The sequence below is a fragment of the Phasianus colchicus genome, chromosome 14, assembly GCF_987193195.1.
Source record: "Phasianus colchicus chromosome 14, bPhaCol1.hap1.1, whole genome shotgun sequence".
In the NCBI taxonomy this organism is placed as follows: domain Eukaryota; kingdom Metazoa; phylum Chordata; class Aves; order Galliformes; family Phasianidae; genus Phasianus; species Phasianus colchicus.
In genome coordinates, this window is record NC_143449.1 from 3,631,979 (window position 1) to 3,654,061 (window position 22,083).

Below are 22,083 nucleotides of genomic sequence, written 5' to 3' on the forward strand. Positions count from 1 at the left end.
CGGCCTACTTCCGGCGCGCCGCCACAGCACAGCGCCCCCTGCCGCGCCGGAGGCCGAGAGGCGGCCCACGCGTGGGGCCGCGCTGCCATGGCGGCGGTGGGCAAGGCGGCGGGAGCGGCCTACGGGCACGGCGAGAGTGGAGGCGGCGGCGGCAGCGGAGGCTTCCTGGGGCCGCGGTTGCCGGCCGAGGTGGAGGCGATGGCCCGCGGCCTGCAGGAAGTAGACAAGGAGACCTTCCGCCGCCTGCTGAAAGGTACGGCCCGGCCCCGGCCTTCTCAAGCAGGGAAGGGGGTTCCGTGCGGCGCTCGGCCGTTCCGCGATGCCTGTCCCCGCGTTTCGGTGCCGCGTATTCCGCAGTTCCCTACATTCCACGAGAGTCGCCTACAGAATCAGAATCACAGAGCCATAGAGGATAGCAGGGACCTCAGGACCTCCCCCAGTCCAACCCCCCGACGCAGTTCCCTCCAGCAGTGGCACAGCAACCCACCCGGGTGGGTTTGAGTATCTCCAGAGAAGGAGAACCCCGCTCCTCTGTGGGCAGCTGTGTCACGCTCAAAGTAAAAAGGGGTTTTCCTCATGTTTATATGGAATTTCATGTGTTCCAGTTTCTGCCTGTTACCCCTTGTTCTGTTGCTTCACATTACTGAAAAGAACCCGGCCCCATCAACTTGACTCCTGCATTTTTAATGTACTTATGGGATTTATAAACAGCGAGGGGATCTCCTCACAGTCTCCTCCAGGCTGAATTGGAGGCTGTCAGACTTTCCCCAGGAGGAAGATGCTCCAGACCCCTCATCATCTTTGTGGCCCTTCCCTGGACTCTCTCTAGAAGTTTTCTTTTTGGACTGAGGAGCCCAGAACAGGACGTGGTTTTAAGTTGAGGGAGGAAAGATTTAGGTTGGAGGTCAGGAGGAAGTTCTTTACTATGAGAGTGGTGAGGAGCTGGAACAGCTGCCCAGAGAGGCTGTGGATGCCCCGTCCATCCCTGGAGGCGTTCAAGGTCAGGTTGGATGGGGCCCTGGACAGCCTGGCCTAGTATTAAACAAGGAGGTTGGTGGCCCTGCGTGTGGCAGGAGGGTTGGAGATTCATGATCCTTGAATTGTCCTTGACCTTGAATGGTTCCAACCCTGGCCATTCTGTGATTCTGTGATTCTGTGACACAGCTCCAGATGTGGCCTCACCACGGCACAGCAGAGGGCAAGTGTTTTCTTTGACCTGCTGGCCACGTTCCCTGCATGCACCCCAGGGTCCCATTGGCCTTCTTTTTGCCACAAGGGCATGCTGCTGGCTCCTGATCAATCTGTTTTCTACCAGATACCCGAAGTCCTCGGAGCTCCTCTCCAGCAGGTCAGCCCCTATCCTATGCTGGTAGGGCTGTGATCCTGCTGTGCTCATCCTTTCTACTAACTGCCTCCCAGGCTTTTTCCTCATTTTAGTCAATATGAACTCAGAGTATCTGGTAGCTGGCATGTTGGTTTTTTGTTTTGGTTTGTTTTTTTAAGTCTTTAAAAGCATTACTGCATATTGCCAGTAATGAGGCAGTGTAGCCAGGATTTCCTTATGGCATCTGAACGTGATAAAGCGACATATAGGGACAGAAGTTTCTGCAGACGTGGAACTGTACTTGGTGCCTAGTGCTGGGACAATGGAGGGTAAAAACTTCTGTCGGTGCCGGGAAGCCTGACCGTCCCCTAAACGCTATGAGGGATGGCTGAGATTAGCAGCCACGTTTTGGTGTGTCATGCCTGCTTGCTACCCTAGGGGGAGCAAACAGTCCTTCGGATCTCAGGGTAGAGCAAGTAAACAATGCCGTATTGGGTCATTACAGTGCTCGTGTTCGCCGCCGGGAGGGTGGGTTTGTCGGTCCCTGTAGGGCTGGCAGAGGCATCCGCGTGTCTTCTGGTCGTGATGATCTGTGATTAGCAGCTTGCAGAACGCAGCAGGTCTTGGATTTCAACAGGCTGTGTCGAAATTGCTCCGGTGCTTGCACCAAGTTGTCTTTTTGAGGCTGTTGCTGTCAATTTATCACTAAATAATAATTAATTAAAAAATCAGATGGTGCTTCATGTGCCTGCTTGGTTAAAGACATAAGAACTGTACACACCATTATTTCAGGGTTATCCAGTATTGTAGGCTCTGCTAAAATAGAACTTTGTGACCTCATGTATCTTCTACTGGGAGCAAGTGGCTTAGCAGAGAGACTTCTTTGGGATGTTTTTTGGATTGTTCTCCCTCCATTTGACTGTTAGAAATGCTGGGTCAGCTGATATTTCTGTGTTCCTTGAACAATTCTGAGTAAAAAAAAGTCTTGTACTCTAAGGCAAAGTGAGTAGCTTTTAAAAGAAGACATGGATTTTAACCAGTTGTTAAGATTGGTTAAGAAGACATTGTCATAAAAGCTGTCTAGACAAATTGGAGCAGTATTTAAATAGGTGAGTAGTAATCAGCAACCTGTGTCCTCTCTGCACATGATGCAGTAAAGAGGCCTCAGTGCTGATATGCACTTGGCTTTTTCAGTAAATCGGATTTTCTTCCTCTTCTGAAAGGGAGTTTCTTTGTCTTAGAGCAAAGCCTTTTTCAGACAATGAGGGAAGCTTGGTGTTAGTAGCTCCCTGCCCATCCTAGCTAAGCTGTGCAGAATGTGCACTGTGATGGCGCTGGGCAAACTGAGTCAGCCATGTGAGTGGTTCAGGGCTCATCACTGAATTTGACGTGCCACACCAGTTAGTAGTATGGAATATTGCTGCATGGATTAACAGTCATTTCCCTCAAAGCAGTATTGTTGTGCAGACTACAAGACATGAAGGTTTATTTTTGCCTCCTTGCTGTTTAATCATTATTCTCTACTGCTATTGAAAGATAAATTATGTGCAAAGCTGGAAAACAGTGTTGAATTGTTTACTGTCTCATTGCTTTCAAACCTGTGTATAAGATTATTAAATTGTAAGCCGGCTTCAGATGTGAAGAACTTTAATGATAGAAGCTCAAGTCAGTCCTGAACTCATGAGCAATGAATTTTTATTAATCTTAATTCCATTGTCCCACTGGAACATATTCCACAGTTAAAACATCTTCAGTTTCAAAATGCAAAATCTTAATATGTTGAAGTTCTCTTCCTAAAGTGACTGAGCTGTGGTGGAGGATGATCTGATAGATGTCTTTACAGTGACTTGAAGTCATAGCTTAGTATCTGGAAAAATGTCAGCACACTGAACAAGTAAAATCGTGGGTATAGGAAATGTTCACTATCACCAAGTCTTCCACTTTTTAAAGGGATTTTGCATTGTTTTCTTATTCACAGTCACTGTGAATGCATTGGAAGGAAAAGACTGCAAAGAATCAGTCAAGCTGATTGCAGAAAGCACCAATCTCTCTGAAGAGCAACTTGCTTTCCTCATTTCTGGCATGTATACCCTCCTCCGAGAAGCACTGAGACTCCCCTTATCGACTTTCAAACAAGAAGTAAGTTGTGGGAGGACCCAGAGCCCTAATCAGTTACGGTTGTGCCACATGTGAGTTACCATCTAGCTGCTGTTTGCCAGAGTGAGGAGCTCCACATGAAGATGTTGCTCCATGTTAGAGCAGTTAGAAGAAACTGTTAGAAAGATAGAGATTTTTTTGCTTGCATAGATTTACAGTGAGCTTTTCAGAAGAGTGTTTATTAAATCTACAGGAAAGAGATTACTGTATCTTTTTCTGCTTCAGCATCTTGTTTACTATGCATGTTTATTAACTCCTAAAGAAACCTTTGCAAAGTGTCATTTCATTGGCATCAACTCTCTTTCCTACCCTGTGTGTTCACATATATTGTGCTTATTGTTTACTCTTACAGACAAACAAATATGAGAAATTTTATGTCTTCATAGCTCTACCGTAAGGGAAGGAAGGAGTTATGGTCAGAACAATCTAGTGGGAACTGGGATAAAGTGCTGTTTCTGTTTATGCTATAGATGTTCTCTGTGAATGTGAATATACCTGCCATGGTCCTGACTTGTATTCCCTTTTCATGGCTATTTTCTTTTTTTTATGTTATATTCTCTTACACTTTTCTGATTTTATTTTTATGTGAGCAAACCTCTTCTGAGTTTCTGACACCTGTCTCTAGTTAGCAGACTGTGTCCTTATTGACCCAGGCATATTGGGAAAACACACATTGCAGGAAACAGGGAGACAGTGCTCATCTTTTGCCACTGCCTTTATGTTGTAGTTTAAACAAGTTACTGCAAAGCATAAGTGAGAATATGGTCATGTAATTGTTCTAAAGACAAATAGTGTTGTGAATAGCTACATGAAAGAAATGGCTGGGGTACAGCTTTCAAAACATCAAGTCTTCTGAGAAATTTAAGCCTTTAAAATTAATTTCTCACAAATTAATTTGAACGCTTCTGGAAATTCTTTCCAATGAGTAATCTGTCATTTCAAAATTACTGGCATTTGAGACTAAAATTTTTGGGTGAGAGATAGAAAGCAAGTAGCTACTGTTAATTCACTTGGTAAGAAATTGTCTTTCATGACTATATCCTGTAAAATTTCACCTTCTTTGTCTTTCTAGATTTTCAAGGAAGACCTGAAGGAGCTCAGGTATGCCTGTTAATGCCTGGTTTTTTCCTATCTGTTTGTTTTTCATAACTTTTATGTAACTGCCTTCCCAAGTCAACTTTTTTACACAACTAAGTTGGTATAGAAATTACCTGTAAATAACACATAATGCATGTGTTGCAAAATGTCATAGAAAACCAGAGGGAAAAAAACAGGTGTTGTGTAAGATTTGATTTAGCACTGAGCATGAGCAGTAAATTTTGCATGCTGAGGAGATCGGTCTAATTTAGTCTGTAATGTAGGTTATGCAAATGTGAGTGACCTTCTCTTTGCCATCCTCACCTTGCCCTGCAATATTTTTTAACATGTTTGGTAAGACAGTGATAACATTTCAGAAGCTAAGAAACTGCCCTACTTTTTTTCTTCTTTGAAAGGCCAATGATATAACACTCAAGAAATGCTACCACCTTGTTCAGCTATGATCTCTTCTGCCAGTTACCCAACTGTTCAGAGTATCTGTGAATAGAAGTTTGTATTCTAAAAGCCAGATGTTAGATAGTAATGATCTTTATAGTCTTTTCCTACTTCCATAGTTGGTTGTAACAAGAGAATAACAGCAGTTGATGCTTTCATCTGTAGAGAAACTTCTGCACCAAGGTTCAAATATTTTAAAATACTAATTTCCTCCAGTTCTTTGCATTCTAATTGCTATCTAGGATATAGAGATTTCTACTTCCTTCTTTTCTCATCCTCATTTATCCATTAACCTGCAGATTGTCTTCTTTCTCAGATCAGTCATAAGCATAAGTTACTTCATGAGCAGCTTCAGGTAGCTCAGGTTTAGATGGATGCAGATGGTGAGTTGGAATCAAGGCCATGTTGAACAGTGCCAGGTTTGTTGATTTTTGTCTGAAGCAGAGAGCTGGACTTTGGCTTTCCTTTTGGCTTAGGAGCTAAAAGGCAAGCTGCTTCCTCCAGTACACTGCAGTGTTCACACCCAGGTTAAAGTCAGTCAGTAAGAAACTGATGAAATTCTTCTGGCCCAGTGGAAGTTGATGTTTTTTGAGGTGCACACAGAATGTGTTTAATGTGATTATGGAATAATGAAGAGCTTCAAAAGCTCCGTGGCAGTTTTCTGGGGGTAGGTGAATATTCCTCTCTTGAACAGTGGAGAAAGTCAGTATACAGGAGTGTCAGAAATCACTGGCTGGGCTGGCTGTGTACCCTGTATCTGGAAATTAAGATTCCTGATCCTCTGTCCTTGTCATCTGACCATGCTTCAATGCCTTACACTTTTGTATTGTTTTTTGAACTTCATGGATTATGCATGGAAATACAAAAAGACTTTTCAGTCTGAATGATCTTTTCTCTCTCCGCTGTATTGTGTTAAATCTTTTGTGTTTTGTTGTTTTGGTTAACCTGACTGATACAGCAGCAATAGGTCAGGTATCTGCATTTGTGCTGCTTGCACTCATATGTTTTATGTGCTGCTCATTGTGGCTTATATGCTCCCATGATTGTTGGAGGTTATTTGGACTCTAACAGTCTTTTTTTTTCTCTTGAGTAGCTCTCCTCACCTTGTGGCTGAGCTTGCAGAATAGTAAACAGCTCATTCTACTCTCGAGTTATGGCACTTAGTAAATGCTACCACCTTCAGCACCTTTGTTTCTTCTGGGAAATGTCAGCTTCTATGTTTCCCAGTACAGCTGGGCCTGAACGTGAAATGTTTGCATCTACTAATTACATTCAGACTTTTATCCTCATGCTGTGACTCCTGCTGGTCATCCTGTGATCATGTGCACGAAGAACACACAGAATTAACTGAGAAGCAGTGTCTTAGCATTATTGGCATCCAGTGTTTGGGCAGGTATTTTGCATTTTAAGGCAGAAAAATGCATATTTCTTATTTTAATTTTCTTTCGAATGTGTCTTTTAAGAGGATTGAGATCTGAGCTAGGTTACCTGTTTTCATTTCTCATTCATAGTTTGTTCTTTTCAGTGAAGCTGAGAATTAGCCTAATTCCATCTATACAAAGTCTTGTCTTCTCAGTTTCCTGGTGGTGCAGCTGATATTGGCTTCTAGTTTTACTGGAAAGCAAGAGGCTGGGAACCATGCTCACTTGCGGTGAATTAGATCGTTACTACTGGTTTCATAGGATTGCCATACTGTAGCCTATATTTTTTTGTCCTGACTAACTCAACCAGTGAGAATGAAATCATACTAAATTTTGGATGCTATTTTTTTCCTTCATTTAATAACTTTCTGGCTCAGGACAGTAACATGGGATTGAGACATCCTTACAGTAGGTCTTATTCTCAGAATGTTCCTTTGAAAACTGATAACCACCTGTACCTCAGGCCTGAGCTGCACCATGTTCTGTGTCTAACCTGCTTCGTATGTGATAAGCTGCTTGAGTTGGGAACAGAATTTTCAGCAAAATCATTAATTTCAGGGCAAAAATAACACAAGCATAAAGGTAGCATTAATGCTTCTATTTTAGTGACCTGCAGTCTTACAGTCAAACAAGTATTGTGATAGTTATCACAGTAATTGTATTATAACCCCCCTTTCTTCAGCTTTTCTGCTACATTCAGAGGCTATTTGGTGGGTTAAGTGATATGTTTGTACAGGTAGTATAGCTAATGCTTGCAGAAACTCTCATCTCTTTGAAGAGACACATGCAACTAAAAAATCAGTCTCCCCTCCTCAGTTCCTGGTTTGCCTCAGCTGACTGGCTTCCTAGTATGAATTCAGTTCTATCCAAGTACTATTTAAAAACCTGTTTAAACCCCACTTTTTCTCAAAAGGGTTCAAACTCAAATAACTGCTACTTCATTTTTCCACTGTGTGAGTTGATGAGTTGCTTTTTTTCCCCACACTGTAAGCCCTTTAGGACAGGTAACTTCTTTGTTTGCTTTGATTGTCTTTGATAGACTGCTGTGTATCTCAAGGCAGTGGTGGGTAATGTCTCAGGGCACTGCTTGGATTTAACTGTTGGCAGTGTTGGATTAAACTGTGGCAGCTGGAGCAGTTACTTCTTCCACTTGTCCAGCATGCCTCTCTGTAGGAGGTTACTGTCTCTGTGCAAAGGCAGCTGAACAGATAATGTTTGCTCTGCAGTCTTTGCAGCTCACAGCCTGGTATATTGAACTGGAAATCAGCAACAGCTTATTTGTAAAGCAGGAGCAGCAGCAGAGGAATAGGGTAAAGTCATGGAGTGCAAAAGGCAGATGGAGTGAGTTAGTCTGTTCAGCTTGTTTTAATGGGCTCATCAAATTTATCCTTGCCTTCCCCATGTTGGATATGTTCCTCTTTGTAAGTACTCTTAGCTACAAGGGCTTCTGTTTTTACTTTTGAGGGAGCAAGTCATTCTGTCTTCTTTTCATTGCACTTTTAAGGTGAAAGTGAAATGAAATGTATAGGCTTGGGATGTTCATCAGTGTGTGTTGTCCATCTGCCTTCTGTGCTTGTTAGAGCCATCAGTAAAACTTCTTTACTAAGAGAAATTAGGCAAATACAGGGTTCTTCTGAAACTCACTGTTGCCATTTTAGGTAGTACAGGAAGTTGTAGCATAGCTTTTAGGGTTCTTGTGAAAACAGCCTGTCCTCCTGAGAGCATAGACTGAGTCAATACTGAAGTGCTTACATAAGAGATGATGGCAATTTTAAGCAATGCAAAATGGAAAATGTTGATACTATTTTTATGTTCTGCAATAGGTTTTTGCAGCTAAGCCCATGTATTTGTGGTTACAAAACACTTATCTATTTTCTGTTGCTCTTTTCTTTAAGGATACCAGAAGATTTCATCACGGACTTTTCCAGTATTGTCTTTGGTAACAGGTCAGTATTTTTGTGTATCATGCATTGTGCAGCCCCGCAGATACGCATATTCCAGGCCTCTTGAAGAAACAGCAAAATTCTCTAAACTCATGAGAGAAAGATTTGTCCCGTTATTTGGATTCAGTTTAAGTATCTATAATTCATGCCTATCTATGCAGTAAGTAGCTTTCATGGAAAAAAAAAAAATTCCATTTTTTTCTATGATCATCACCAGTTTTTAAATATTCTCTGTAAAATGAATCATTACCTACAGATGAAGAGTAAATTGCAGAATTAAGTGTTCTTATCATCATCATCATTGCAAGTTAGAGCAAAAGTGAAAGGCTTGCTTTGTTGAGAAACAAGCAATAAGCATCCTTCTACATGCTGTGATTTGTAGAAACTTTCTCAGACAGCATTTAATCATGTTTTAATGTACAGCTGAATTCAGACTGAGCGACTTGATGATATATGAGATATCATCTGCTCTACTAGCTGTTACTCATTCACCAAGCAATATACCTCCTTACCTTCAGACTGTGTACCAGTCAGAAACTTCTTGAAAAGGCTCTCTGCTTTTCCTTAGAGGGATTCCCTTTTTTTCCTACTCTTTTCTACTCCATTGTGTTCTCTACTCAATTATATTTATTTTCCTCTGTATGTTGAATTGCTTGAGCTTCTTGCATGTGTAGAGCTTTCCTCCTTGAGAGGTGAGGTCACTCAGCACATGGCATCACCAATCTAGAGCTGTTTCAGATACACTGGCAATCATTGCTTTCCCTCACAAGGGTATGAATGCTGTTACCAACATTTAAAATATTTTTAATTTCCTTGATTAAAATCTTACTTTAAAATGAATGGCTCTTGGGATAAAAAATAAATTCAGCCTTCTCATATTTTCTTTGTTATTCTGTTTGAATTATAGAACGAGAACTATACATCGAGATCGAGAACTATACAGAACGAGAATTATAGAACAAGAACGAAGTTAAATATAGATGTCATTTGAAGCATGCATGATTGTCTGTTTTCTACTGTGAAATCACGATGCTGGAAAATATGGCTTTTTCTCATTTCAAAAGCTGTGATTATCCAGTGTAATCTTGCTTTGTGTTTTGAGATCAGAGAAGAGCACCTCAGATTTGATTTCTAGACAGATCTGCTTTTATAGTTTTAAGTGTAGTAGTGAATCATGCATATGCTTATTGAATTGTAAATATATATGACTGTGGTGATAAGAGAAGTATTAAGCAATAGCATCTGATCAAAAATTCACTATGAGCTAGATAACCCAGAAAAATCAATTTCAGAGTTTTTAATACTTTTTCTGCCATCTTATCCTATTTTTGACATTTTGTTCATTAAACAACAACTCTGAAGTGCTGGAAATTTAACATTCTTATTTCTGTTTCTCCATAGTTCCATCAAACTATATAGACTGTAAGGGAAATAAAACTTGGCACATTCACACCATCAAATAAGCGTATGAAATTAAAACTTTTTTTTAAGAGACAGCATAGCCATAACTTCCCCCACTTTGAATGTTTATAGTAAATGTATTGCGTATTTTTTTAGATAGCATAGCTTTAGCTTCTTCCAAGAGTAAGCATTCTGTGTGCCATTTGACACATACTAATTTATACATTTTCTCTGTTCAGTGGCCTGCTGGGCTGTATGATTATGTGCATCACAACCCATTCCAAATTTGTCTCCAATTTTGATATTGTTATGTCAGTTACTGCTCCAAATTCGCAAATCTTCCATCTTCAATTGCTCTGTTGCATCCTTTGGCTGGTGATGTTCTCGTCAGCAGGCATACCATTTTGGATGTTCTGTAATTGATCCATATTGCTTTACTCATTCTAACTTGTGTCTTAGGCACTGTACATGGGGTGGCAGTGTATTGCAGCTGTTGGCACGGAGAGTTTGTAAAATGTAGTTTTATTGCATAGGTTGTGGATACAAGGTTCATTAAGTCGTCTTCTGCTCCATTTTGCTACTCCTCTTGGAAGCTGATGGTTTGATCAAGGGTTTTTGTAATATCTGTGTGTATGTTGGCCACTATGCACACTGTCAGCCTTACAGGATTCTTGCAGTTGTAATCCTCTCCTCCCTGAGAAAGTGCTGACAGAAGCTGAATCTGAGATATAAAAACTGTGACTCTGAGGAGCTGGTATTGAAGTGCAGTCTATTTTGGCCACAGAAATGCTATAATTTAACAGTCTCTGGACACTACTGACCTTTCCCATCACTACTCACTGTAACATCTTCCTGTTATCTCTGTTCATTCTGTGCCCAGTGCTGCTGCTACACTGAATGGATTGTCCTCCATTGAAGGGAGTTAGTGTGTCTTAAGGATGCAGCAGCAGTGTGGCTGTTTTTAGGCATTTCCCAAATTAAGCAATGCTCTGGCAGCAACTCACCACTGAGCGAAAGGCCTGTTCTTATTGTTTAATCCTGCTAATGACCATTCTGGTCTGTGACTCCTTATGGTTGCTCCCAGCTGTGTGACCTACTTCCTATTCAGTACTGTGCAGTGTGTAGGAACCCGCTGATCTATTTTCTCTGTTCGTTACTTTGTTGTACCATTGGGATGTATGTCACTTCTGACCAGCACTGCCCCCCCAAAAAGGAATACATTCTTTCTTATACTACTTTTGCTAAATGCGAGAGTATTGGAGGATCATAGCTTATCAGTATTTGGTACCTTATCAAATCATTAATCTTTCTCAGCAGTTTCTAAAAGGACTGGCTCACTTGCACTAAAGAGTCCGAGTTCCTTACAGTCCCAGATTTGTTCAGAGGGGATTCTTTTCTGAGGTAAACTCTGTAATTAGATTATGTCTAGCACCATGGATAAAGGATGTAATGTTTCTTATCCTGCCCTTAGCTGGAGTAGCTTTGAAATGTACCGTAAATAACTACCAGAGACATGGGATACTTAGCAAAAAAATAATGATGTAAGTAACACTTAAGTCCAGTCTGTCCTCCTAATGGACCAGCTGAATGATGTCATTCTGAAGGTATTCTCTTTGTATATCTAAATATGGGTGGTTGTTATGTCTTTGTATTAGATTTGGCTTGTTAATTTACCTAGAGTTTAAGATGCTATTAAAATTTTAAAGACTGTCAACCACCTGAAGTTTAATCAATGTCAACTATATTTCCTCACACAATGAAACTTAGGCTTGATGAGCCTGATTCTTCCTGTAATATAAGTAATAAAGGAAGTCTGGGCCTTCTCAAACAGTAGTTTAGATAGAAGTCATGAAGGTTGTGTTGGGGTTGACACGTATATTACATAAGGAATTTGGAGTTTGTAAAGTATGCTGGATTAGCAAGAGCCACTATGTGATTTAATTTTAAAATGTGCTTCAGAGTACACTCTAATATCATTACATTTAAAACACTGCTGTGAGCTAATACTAGGTGCTTTCTGTAGAAGCTTAGTCCAGCTTTGTGGCTTGAGTCATCTGTCTTCTGTTCCTGTTTGTTTGTTCCTGCTGGATTTGTGTGAAGATATATTTGTAGGTCCCTTTCTCTGTGCCTCACAGTTGCGTGAGAATTGAAATAATAGATAGGCCAGCCACCACAGTGACTCTTACTAAAATCTGTAATGACCTGAGTTTACTGGAATCACACGGAAGAGCTTTGTCTCTCTTTCTTTGACAACTGCCATGGCAGTTAAACATGAGAAAAATGGGTAATTTGAGTATAGCCATCTTAAACCCTCAGCTCGTTCAGACCCATTGGGTCATCTGTGTGGGTGACTGAGTTCTGGTGCGGGTTGCCCAGAAAGGTTGTGGAGTCTCCCTCCTTGGAGGTGTTCAGAACACACCTGGACGTGTTCCTGGGCAACCTGCTCTAGGTAGTCTTGCTTGAGCAGGGGTTGGACCACATAACCTTCCAATCTCAACCATTTCATGAAATCTCTCTAAGTGATGATAGATCTACAACAAGAAACAAGTTTCAGACAGGTTTGTTTTGAGGAATCTTATTCTCCCTTAAGGTTGTTGCTGCTTTTGTGAATTTGCATTTCAGCCTCTTGTTTCTGATTTGCTCTATAGGCGTCCTGTTTCTGAAGGCACAGCCCTGACACAAGCAAGTAGGCTGCCAAATGTCCAGGACTTCAAGTGGAGAGTGGACGTAGCTATATCTACAAGGTAAAAAAGAGAATTCTGCATGACCACAGAAGAGATTTTGTCCCAGGTTAAACTGACTTCCTATGCTGCCTAAAATATTAAGCGTTGAAGTCTATCTTACTGCATTAAATGGTAAGATACAGAGGGATTTCTTTTAACACTGTATGTCAGTTGATATGCAAAAGATTACATGCACTTACCAACAGGCTGTTGTTTTCATCTTCTGCTAGTGATATTTTTTTTTATGCTTCTTATTTGTTTACTCTCTAAAACTCCTGTGCTAGAATCATTTCACTCCAAGCTTTGGTCTTTCATTATTTTAAAACCTGATAGATCTGATACAACTTCACAGTCGTCCCTAATGATAGAAGCAATTAGATGGATTGAGCCACAAGCAGCCAGCCAGGAGAAGGGGAGGGAAATTGTCTATTCAGTTTCTCAATTAGGCTATCATTTATGTTTAGTGTGTGTTAAATAAAATTTCATACCCTATTTACATATCTACTGCTGTAGATTTGGCAGAAAGGCTTCAGAAGAGCACCTTCACATTGCCATAGTTATGCAGTGGTCATTGAACTGCCTCCTAATTTCTCTCACAAAACAGGAATAAAAGCCTCTCTGTGATCATCTTGTCTATGCCTGCAGTGAATGGTTTCTTGCTATCTGCCACAGCAGAGGCAGTTATGGGATGGATCTTTGGCTTGACAGGAAGTAGAAACCTTTTGTGATTTTCCTGATTTTTGTTTTGGATGAAAGAAATTAGAAGATGATCCAATCTTTGTCAGTAGCTGAAATTGTTAGCACAAGTGACTTCTTGTTGTGTTCCTGCATTGCAGGATCTGAGAGAGAGTTCAGTCTCACTGCTGTCATAGTTGAGAGAGCAATAAGTGACTGGGGGGAATCTTTCTGAAAACAAGAAAAAGGTCTCCTAAGTGAAAATTGTGATGGCCACAAGCTACAAGTTCAAGTGACTCAGATGAGCAGTGCTGAAAGCACCACACAGATATTATGATGCAGAAGAATCTATACCTGTAAGAGAACAAAATGTACAGATAAACATCCTCAGGCACAACTCTTGCAAGTTTTGAGCAAATCCTATGATTGCTTTCCAAACAACACAGGAGCAACAGGTTACCCTTTTCTGGTTTTCTTCTTATTTTCCTTTACAGTCATCCTCCCTATGGGAATCCTTGTTTATCATTCAGCAGCAGCCTCTGTGGAGAGGCATGGCTTCTGGCTGGAACACCTGTCAGTACCTGAGCAGGTTGTGGCAGCATCCATTGATGAATGCTGCACAGCGATGGCTCATTTCCCCTCTTTGGGTCACCATGTAAAATAAATAGCAACCCAAATTTAGGATAAAGACTGGGAGAGCTTGGTTCCTCAGATGAGATGGCAGTTGAAAGAATGAAGGGATGGAAAGAGTTATTACAATATAGAAAACTGCGCTAAAAAAAATGTGCATTATTGCTAGCCAGACTTGGTCAGCTCTTACATCTGTCATAGTTTGTGTAAAATGAAAATCCTCTTGTTAGCATTTTCTTGGTGTTATTAAGATATTCAAACTTTTTAGTCTAAATTGTGAGGTAAGTTTGACAGGACTCCCTCTGTAAAAAAAAAAAAAAATTTACTCATGTAAAGCCAATAGGAACATCCTGAAGTTGTACAGTGTACAATGGTGTACCTGTCACACTACTGATTTTTATTGTTGTAATACTAATAATGTAAATAATTTCAGTTCACTGGCCCGTGCTCTTCAACCATCCATTTTAATGCTGATGAAGCTTTCAGATGGGACAGCTCATCGCTTTGAAGTAAGTCTGATTGCCTTAACAAATAAAAAAGAAAGCACTTAAAGTTCTTTCAGGAAGTTGAATTACTATTTAAAACATGAAAGCTTTTGTAAACAGCGCATTATCGGTTTGCTTTCCTCCGTGTCTGCTGCAACCACATGCAATATATAACTGATTGCCAACCAAAATCATTTCATACCTCATTCCTATGCACATTTGGCTGAGAGCTCATTTGTTATACGAATGTTAGTTATATTAGTTACTGGAAATTACTGTTGCATAACACCTAGTTTGTTTTATAATCATAGTTTTGCTATCAGCTCTAACCTTCAAACCTCATGATGGCTTTTTAGAAGAGGAAAATTACTAGGGTAGTTTATATAAGATATGATGCACTACTAAACTTCCTGCCTGGTAAAATATTCTTTTCTGTGGCAGAGGTAGTTTTGTTTTCTTTAGCACAGATCTCGCTTCTAGAAAGAAAGTAAAAAGCTTATTTGTTTTTTACATCAGGATTAGTCAGCTGCAGTATTTCTGATACTATATGTAATGGCTTGCAGAAAAAAAAAAAAAGCATACATTCTTTCATATTTTAACCTTTGAAAAGGAATGCTATTTGTTCTATAAATAACATGGTAGTGCATACAGGAGTTCAGTGCATAACAGTTGTCACATTTGAACTCCTAAAAGATTTTGGCTACAGTACACATATTAGTAGTAGTCTGGAAGAAGCACCAAAGCACTCTAGGCTCAGAGAGTTGGACTGATTTTAGTGTAATGTTTCACAGTACAGCTGTTGAGGAAGGTATAAACTCTGTACTATACATTGCCAGGTGTTGGGGGTTTCACTTCACAGAAGATCAGATTCACCTCAATGTGGGTAGTCCTCAGAGCAGCCTGTTAGCACTCTCTGAGATCTTCCATGGAACTTAAGTGATACTTTAGACTTCAGGTTGACTCTTCTCAGCATGATGAGTTTCACTTGATAAAAGCTAGCACACGCTCATTATGATTTGGGGCTTTGCTTCTAGTCTGCTGTGGAGACGTGTTGCTGTGCCTGGCTGGTGCATGCAGAAGTGCAGATATCTGATAGCAAATTGTATGCCTCGCTTTTCAAGTCAGCTTTTTGCTGCTGCCAAGATCTTAATACCAAAGATCTGTCTGTAAACAGGATTTTTTTATGATGAGTGATCTTCCTGCAGATAGTAGCTCTTTGATTGAAAACCAAATGCAGGTAAACATAGTCCTCATCTCTTCAGTTTTCTTTCATTCCAACAAGTACTGGATGTCCTGTTAACCTACAGGGATTATGTAAAATTATAAAACCAGAAGATAATCCCATTATGAACGGTTTTTAGAAGTGTATGTTACAGAAACAAGTTGTCCTGCTTGGTCTCCTAGGTTTTGTTTTCTTTTTCTAAGTGCAGTGTGTTTTCTGACGATGAAAGTTTTTTAGAAAGCGAATAAGAGCTGAAGCATTTTGAGTTTTGTGGTATGTATGTCAGTGTCCACAGAGAGAAAGCTCAGGCTGCCCTCTGCCCCCTGTAAGGAGCTGTGGCTGCCACAAAGCCTCCCCTCAGCCCTCTCTGCTCTGAGCCCAGCAAACCCAGGGGTCTCATCCCCTGCACCTGCAAATCTTCCCCTGCATCTGCAAATTGCAACTCAGATGCTGGATTCCTCTCATATGATTGATATCAGCTGCAGTGAGCAGGGTAATAAGGGACTCTGTCAAAGAACTGTGCACCTTCACTGTAGAAGTAGATTAGCCAGTGCTCTGCAGAGCACTCTGGGCTGCACCAATGCAGACACGGGTATTTGTGCACTGCGCTGCTGTTAACCTCTGCCCCTCAATCTATGCCTGTGCTCAGATGTGCTCTCAGAAGGGCCTTAACAGTGCTTAATATACTTCCTTCCATTTGGCTTCTCAAGCTTGAAATGCTACAGGAGTCTGTGAGTTTTCTCTCCTCCTCTCGCAGTGAGTCTCATCTACATCAAACCATAACTTACAGGTGCCATATTTGCATGATCCACAGAGAGCAGACGTTATTTCTATAACCTGGTTTTACCTCTTAGCCTTTGAAAAGCTGATCTCCTTAGCTCTGAAGCTTGTGCTTAAACAAATGCCTGCTATCAGTTCATCCAGTTACTTTTGTAGCATTTGCAGTGCTGAATTGCAGCACATTGTTTTTTGCTCTCTCAGGCTGTCATCTCTTTGAAGATATTATCTTGTTAGCTTCTTAATCAATAGTCTAATTTATGAAACTAACTGTAAACTTACAGTCGGTGCACACAGCCATAAGGCCTCTTCTGCAATGTAGCAGTTACTCACCATTAATCCCTTGTAAAACCAGGTTTTAACCAGGATAGGTGGCGAGATAGGGAAACATGTTGTATTCAGTTTGAATGGAAAGCTGCTGTGTTCATTAGTTAAATAGTTTTTTGTGGTAATATTCTCTTGTAAACAGCAATTTAATTCTTTGTACTTGTCTCCATGACATGTACGTATCACCTGATACAAGTGTTTAGTTGAATTAAAGAGTTTTTAAATAAGTTAATTAAATAGGTTTTCTAAACTGAAAGCCTCTTGTTTTGAGTGCACCAGTTGCAAATGAAATATACATTGAGGCCTGCATAAGTGTACAGGCTCAAAGAATTCATATTTGAGACATGTAAGTGTCTTTGTAAGTCACGTTTATGTGTACACTTCTTCAAAAATTGAATCTAGTTTAATCTCTTCTAGTTGGCATCCACAAAACCTCATCAGTGTGGCACCCCGGGGTAACAGGGAAGCTTTATTTTGAGATGTAACAAATCTGAAAAAGTGACTAGTATAAAATCTGGGACTGGATTTTTATACCCAGAGCATTGTCTGCCATGCTTCTTACAACATTTCAAAAGGAGATTCACCCAAATACTCAGAATTTTTATGGTTGTGACCATGCTATAAATATAACTTTGCAGAGAATGTGGCAGGGTAGCGTGTGTTTATGTAGGTTAGATATTTTGGATTTGCTTATTTGAAAATTTTGACCTCACGTTATAAGAAGGATTTGATGGCAGCAGTTGTTTCATTGCCACATTTCTTTAGCCTAGAAAAAGTATATGGTTTGATGTTCCCATCTGGGTTAAATAGTAGTGAAGAGTTAGGGCAGGCCCTGAGCTAGCTAAGCCAGTAGTTTCAGGACTTGGTTTTCTGTGCACTTTTACTGGCTCAGACTGCTTGCTCAAACATCCATCTAGTGCTTGTGACTGGATACATTATTCTGTCTGATACTCCCATGTTAGTTGCAAGCACTGTATGAGTGAGGAGTGGAAGTTTCCTTTATGGAGAGTTGAACTATCTTTGTAGTCATCACTGCAATTTCTGTTAATTAAATTGTGATTCCTACTGGCTTTAGCTAATTTTGGCCATGCTTAAGTTGCTATAACTTTTTTCTAGTGTTGTGATTACATCTGTTTTCTCTTCTTGTTTAAAATGAGAATGTCTTGTGGCTGCTTTCCAGGTTGATTTCTGTCTTCTCATGTCAAAGCAAAAATAATAAGCTCTTGGGTGGCCTTTCTTTAGCTGTAGCATTCAAGTGCTTTAAAGACAAAGGCAGCTGATGATTTGACAGAAGTTAGTAACAGCACTGGGTCCAAATTAAAAGGCCCACAAATCACGAACCCTGACTGAATCTACTGAACCACCCTTCTTTTTCTTAAGGGAAAATAAGCAGTTGGAAAGAATTGATTTGGGAACTATAGACTAGCTTATAGGCCAGGATGGATATTTATTTGACTGTTCTAAAACATAAAGAAATATCAGAAAGAAAAAAAAACAACATTATTTCAGTAACAGAGAAGAGCACCTAGTTTCATGTTTCACAATAGCTGCTTAGACTTAACATTTTTGTATGGGGCCTTGGGACTCTGCAAGAGTTGTGTTATCATAGATCCAGCTCCTGGTACATACAAGAGATACCTGCTGTTTTTGGCAGCAGAAACTTCCCTTTCATTCATATATTATGAAGACAAATGGCCTCTGAGATTTATTAACCTACAACACTTTGTCTTAACTCTAATATTTATTTATTTATTTATTTTAATTTTATTTATGTTAAAGAGAGATTGGACTGACCTTCCATAGGCGTGCCCTGCCCAAAGTTTCTAAGGTGTATCATGCTTGTTAAACTGAACCTTCTGTTTCAGGTGCCAGTTGCAAAGTTTCAGGAGCTGAGATACAACGTAGCTCTTATCCTGAAGGAAATGAATGATTTGGAGAAAAGAAGCATACTGAAAATCCAGGACTGAACACTTCTGAACTGGGATGTTGGCGGAACAGATGTGAAACCTTCAGTGAATTTTGTGAAGGGTGAAGCATGGGACCATCACCACTTTGCCTGTCTTGTAACTGCAATGTAGCATTTATTATGTCTGCTGTAAATATTTTTTCAACTCAAGTATTAAAAGCACAAGCTCTTTTCTTAAGACTTAGAAAAAAAACAAAAAATATATTGACGAAGAAGTATAATCCTATTTGCAAGCATTTTTTGCATGATTCATCAAAACATTTTTTGAATAACTGTCTTAAATGTAAGAACCATTTCTTCCTGATTATGATTCATCACTCTAATTATTTTTGAAAGCCTGCTACCGGAAGTACCATCAGTGTGTATCAGAAGAAAGCCCTGCAACATGTCAAATAAAAAAATACAATAACTACTATTGTGTTGTAGTATGACAAATGTGAATTTGAGTTTGGCATTAGTAAAATTGCTGTCTGACTTCTTGATAAGTGACTCAAGTGTTGGTACGTATACCTAATTTTGAAGAAAAGTGGGAGCCTGGGAATCAAGAAAGAAGTATGGATTGAACTAAATCAGTGGAATTGCAAAAGAGAAAATGTGTAATCTAAATCTTTACCTGGATGATCAGTATGCACTGAACAGGAGTAATCTTGTCGATTTCTAAGTGGGAATGCCTGCTTTGTTTCATGTATTTCCCATGTTTGTCAGCTGAATCGTCTGAGTCTTATTACAGGGCAGAAACCTCTGGCACGGTGACAATGTCCAGCAGCAGAAGACAGGAGCCTTGTAGATCACTACAGCTAATACACTTCTTAGCAGCACAAGCCAGACCCCAGGATGAGGAGGCTGTATGCAGTCCCTGGGATGAAAGTCAGAAGTGCAAGTATATCCAAACAATACCCAGGTCAATAAAATAGTCGAGAATGGGCTGAAGGCTCCATTGCTCCATTTGTAAAGCTTGAAAGAACTCCCCTAACAGGAAGCATATGTTTTAAGTCTCATTTAAACTCAATGGGACCACAAATATGTCCCTAAGGGCTTTGCTAAGAAGGGATGCATTCCTGAGTCAGTGCCTGAATGAGTTTTTCCCCAAGAGCAAGGACATGGAGATTGAACAGCTAAACAGCACAGCTCATGGGCCTTGGCACAGGGTTTACCCACCTGTCACAGGTAGTTTAGAACACATATACCACTACCATTGTTAAGCATTGGATTTTCTAGCTGCTTGCTGAGGATGCCTATCTCAGTAGTGCCACCTGTACTCCTCTTGTTCATTTTGTGTAGAACTTGCTTTTATTGCCCTCATTCCTGGAGGGAAAAAAAAACAAAGAAAGAAAAAAGCTACTGAATATGGCATCATGGGTTCAGGAGGATTTTGACACTTCTGCAGGTGTTTCTGTAGGGAAGGATAACTTGGCTCTTGGATTTTACAAACCACAACAGCCATAAGATGTTATTGTCCTGCTTTTTAAGTTGAGTCTTCTTTGATGGCAGTCCATACCAAAGTACAGACAGCCTGAATTGTCACAATCCTGAAAGCCTATCAAGCCTATACATGAAGTGTCCTGTAGATTCACATAAGCATGTTGTGATGTCGAACTGTTCAAAAGCCATGTGTTCTGTTTTCTGTCTTTGCAGGCCACTCATCAACTTCCCAGTTTGATTCATGTACCTTAACTACTCTGCATAGCTCACACCAAAGCAGATACAAACAGATTAGCCCCTACAGTTTAAAGAGGACTGTAGATTGCATTAGTTTGGTGTTTGCTTTTTGGTTTTGCTTTGTGAAGTTTGTTCTACTTTCTCCTGGAATCACATTATCACAAAGTGTGAAACAAAACGTTTTCTTGTTCTAACTTTGCCCTTGTAAATGATTACATTGATGTGGTTTTGAGCTGGAGAACGTACCTCCACTGAGGCTATTAGTGAAGTCTATCAAGACAAATGGAATGCAGTGTGAGTGTACAATGCATTCTGCTACTGAAGACATCTGCAAAGTACATTTTTATTGGGCAGCATAGAAGAATCAATACATACTTTTAGATACCATATATTTGTTTGGTGGTTCTCCTGTGACAGCAGTGGTATGTGTGCACCAGAAATGGACCAGCTTCCTGGCTGCATGCTTGCGTTCTCTGGAAGGGATGATGGACCTTACAGTCTCCTTTGTCTTGCTGCACATTATGCAGGAGTTTGCTATTATTGGTCGTTTACTGTGCACACTGACAGGTACTTAAACACTTGGGCTTTTCTTACATACAAAAGGAGCTAACTTGAGCGTTGCTTTCGACAGATAATCTTTTCACCAAAATGGCTGGTGAGAATGGCTGGCAGATAGTCCCTAAGTTTTGATAAAATAAGCCTTCCAATTGGTGAATTAAGTATTATTTATTCAACATTGAAACGTCTTCTTGATTTGGTACCAAAATGCTCTGGAATTTGAATTCCACTGAACTTCTCATGGGAGCATTGTCATTTCATTACAGAATAAAAATAACCTTCTAAAACTCTGGGTATGTCTGAGCAGAACTGATTTTACCCAGCACACTTTAGGTTCAGTTACACTTCAGGGACACAGTGTGAATCCCTCGTTCTTTATTGCACAGGGAAAGATCCAACTGAACGAGATGCTTGCTGTGTGCATCCCAAGGTCTTGTCAAGCTGATCACTTGATCAGGAGGTGACAAGGACCTTTCCTGGGTTATACCCATAGTTTTCCCTGAAAAAAATCAACCCCTGGGGTTGGTGGGTTGTTCTGTTTGTCCTTTTATTTGATGGTGCCATCCATTTCTTTAAACTGGTGGATGTATATAATATCTTAATTCTAGTGATTTTTCTAACCATGGCAAGCGACCATAGTAAATTCCCCCTTTACAGCTTTATTGTATAGGGAATGTTAGGCCTCCTCTTTTCAATTGGCTCAGCCATCAGTCCAAAACTGTTGTCACCTATGGACTATTGCAGAGTGTGAGAGCACTTGTGTATAAAACACCTTTATTTGCTACATGGCTTTTAACATCCCTGCTGCCAGCAGAGAAGGAGCACTGTCAGGAAGGATGGCAGGTCAGAATGTCACATTTAAGTTAGTTGTGTATGGGAAGGGAAAGAAACAGGATTGGTTTTGTGGTCTGAGAGCGTGATGCAGATTATGGCTCCAGAAGAGGGCTGAAGAATGTAGTCGTGCTCTTACGCTGTTCTGCCAGCCATTAACTGCTGGAAGAAAACCAGTATTGTGCTCATTGTCATTAAAAGGAAGAAATTAAACTTCCCTTTGTAGAAAAATCATAGAAAGGAGATGTGCTTTTGTGGAGTGAGTCACCTCCTAGCTGTAAGTTCTGTTTAAGTGAAAGATTAATCAGCTCTCAATCTCCCAAGCAATGCAGGTAGGTAGGGGTTTGCAGCCCTACTGCTGTTCCAAATCCACAGATATCTACGTATGTGAGCATAGGAAATCTCCTGCTTTCAGAATGTAGCATACAACAAAACAAAAGCAGCATATGCA

General features: G+C 40.4%; 1 protein-coding gene across 1 annotated transcript; it reads left to right on the forward strand.

Moving 5' to 3' along the window:
* The first annotated feature begins 24 nt into the window (after nt 1–24).
* COMMD5 (COMM domain containing 5) lies at nt 25–18,996 on the forward strand. The gene is made up of 7 exons (XM_031602699.2): nt 25–253; nt 3,303–3,463; nt 4,554–4,582; nt 8,331–8,381; nt 12,428–12,523; nt 14,241–14,316; nt 18,484–18,996. Exons 1-7 carry the CDS (start codon nt 88–90, stop codon nt 18,583–18,585), a joined length of 681 nt encoding a protein of 226 aa, XP_031458559.2. The 5' UTR covers nt 25–87; the 3' UTR covers nt 18,586–18,996.
* Nucleotides 18,997–22,083: the final 3,087 nt, after the last annotated feature.

Coding starts and splice junctions, on each gene's coding strand:
- COMMD5 (XM_031602699.2), top strand. CDS start 88: ATGGCGGCGGTGGGCAAGGCGGCGGGAGCGGCCTACGGGCACGGCGAG. Junction 12,524..14,240: donor GACGTAGCTATATCTACAAG/GTAAAAAAGAGA, acceptor AAATAATTTCAG/TTCACTGGCCCGTGCTCTTC. Junction 14,317..18,483: donor GGACAGCTCATCGCTTTGAA/GTAAGTCTGATT, acceptor CTTCTGTTTCAG/GTGCCAGTTGCAAAGTTTCA.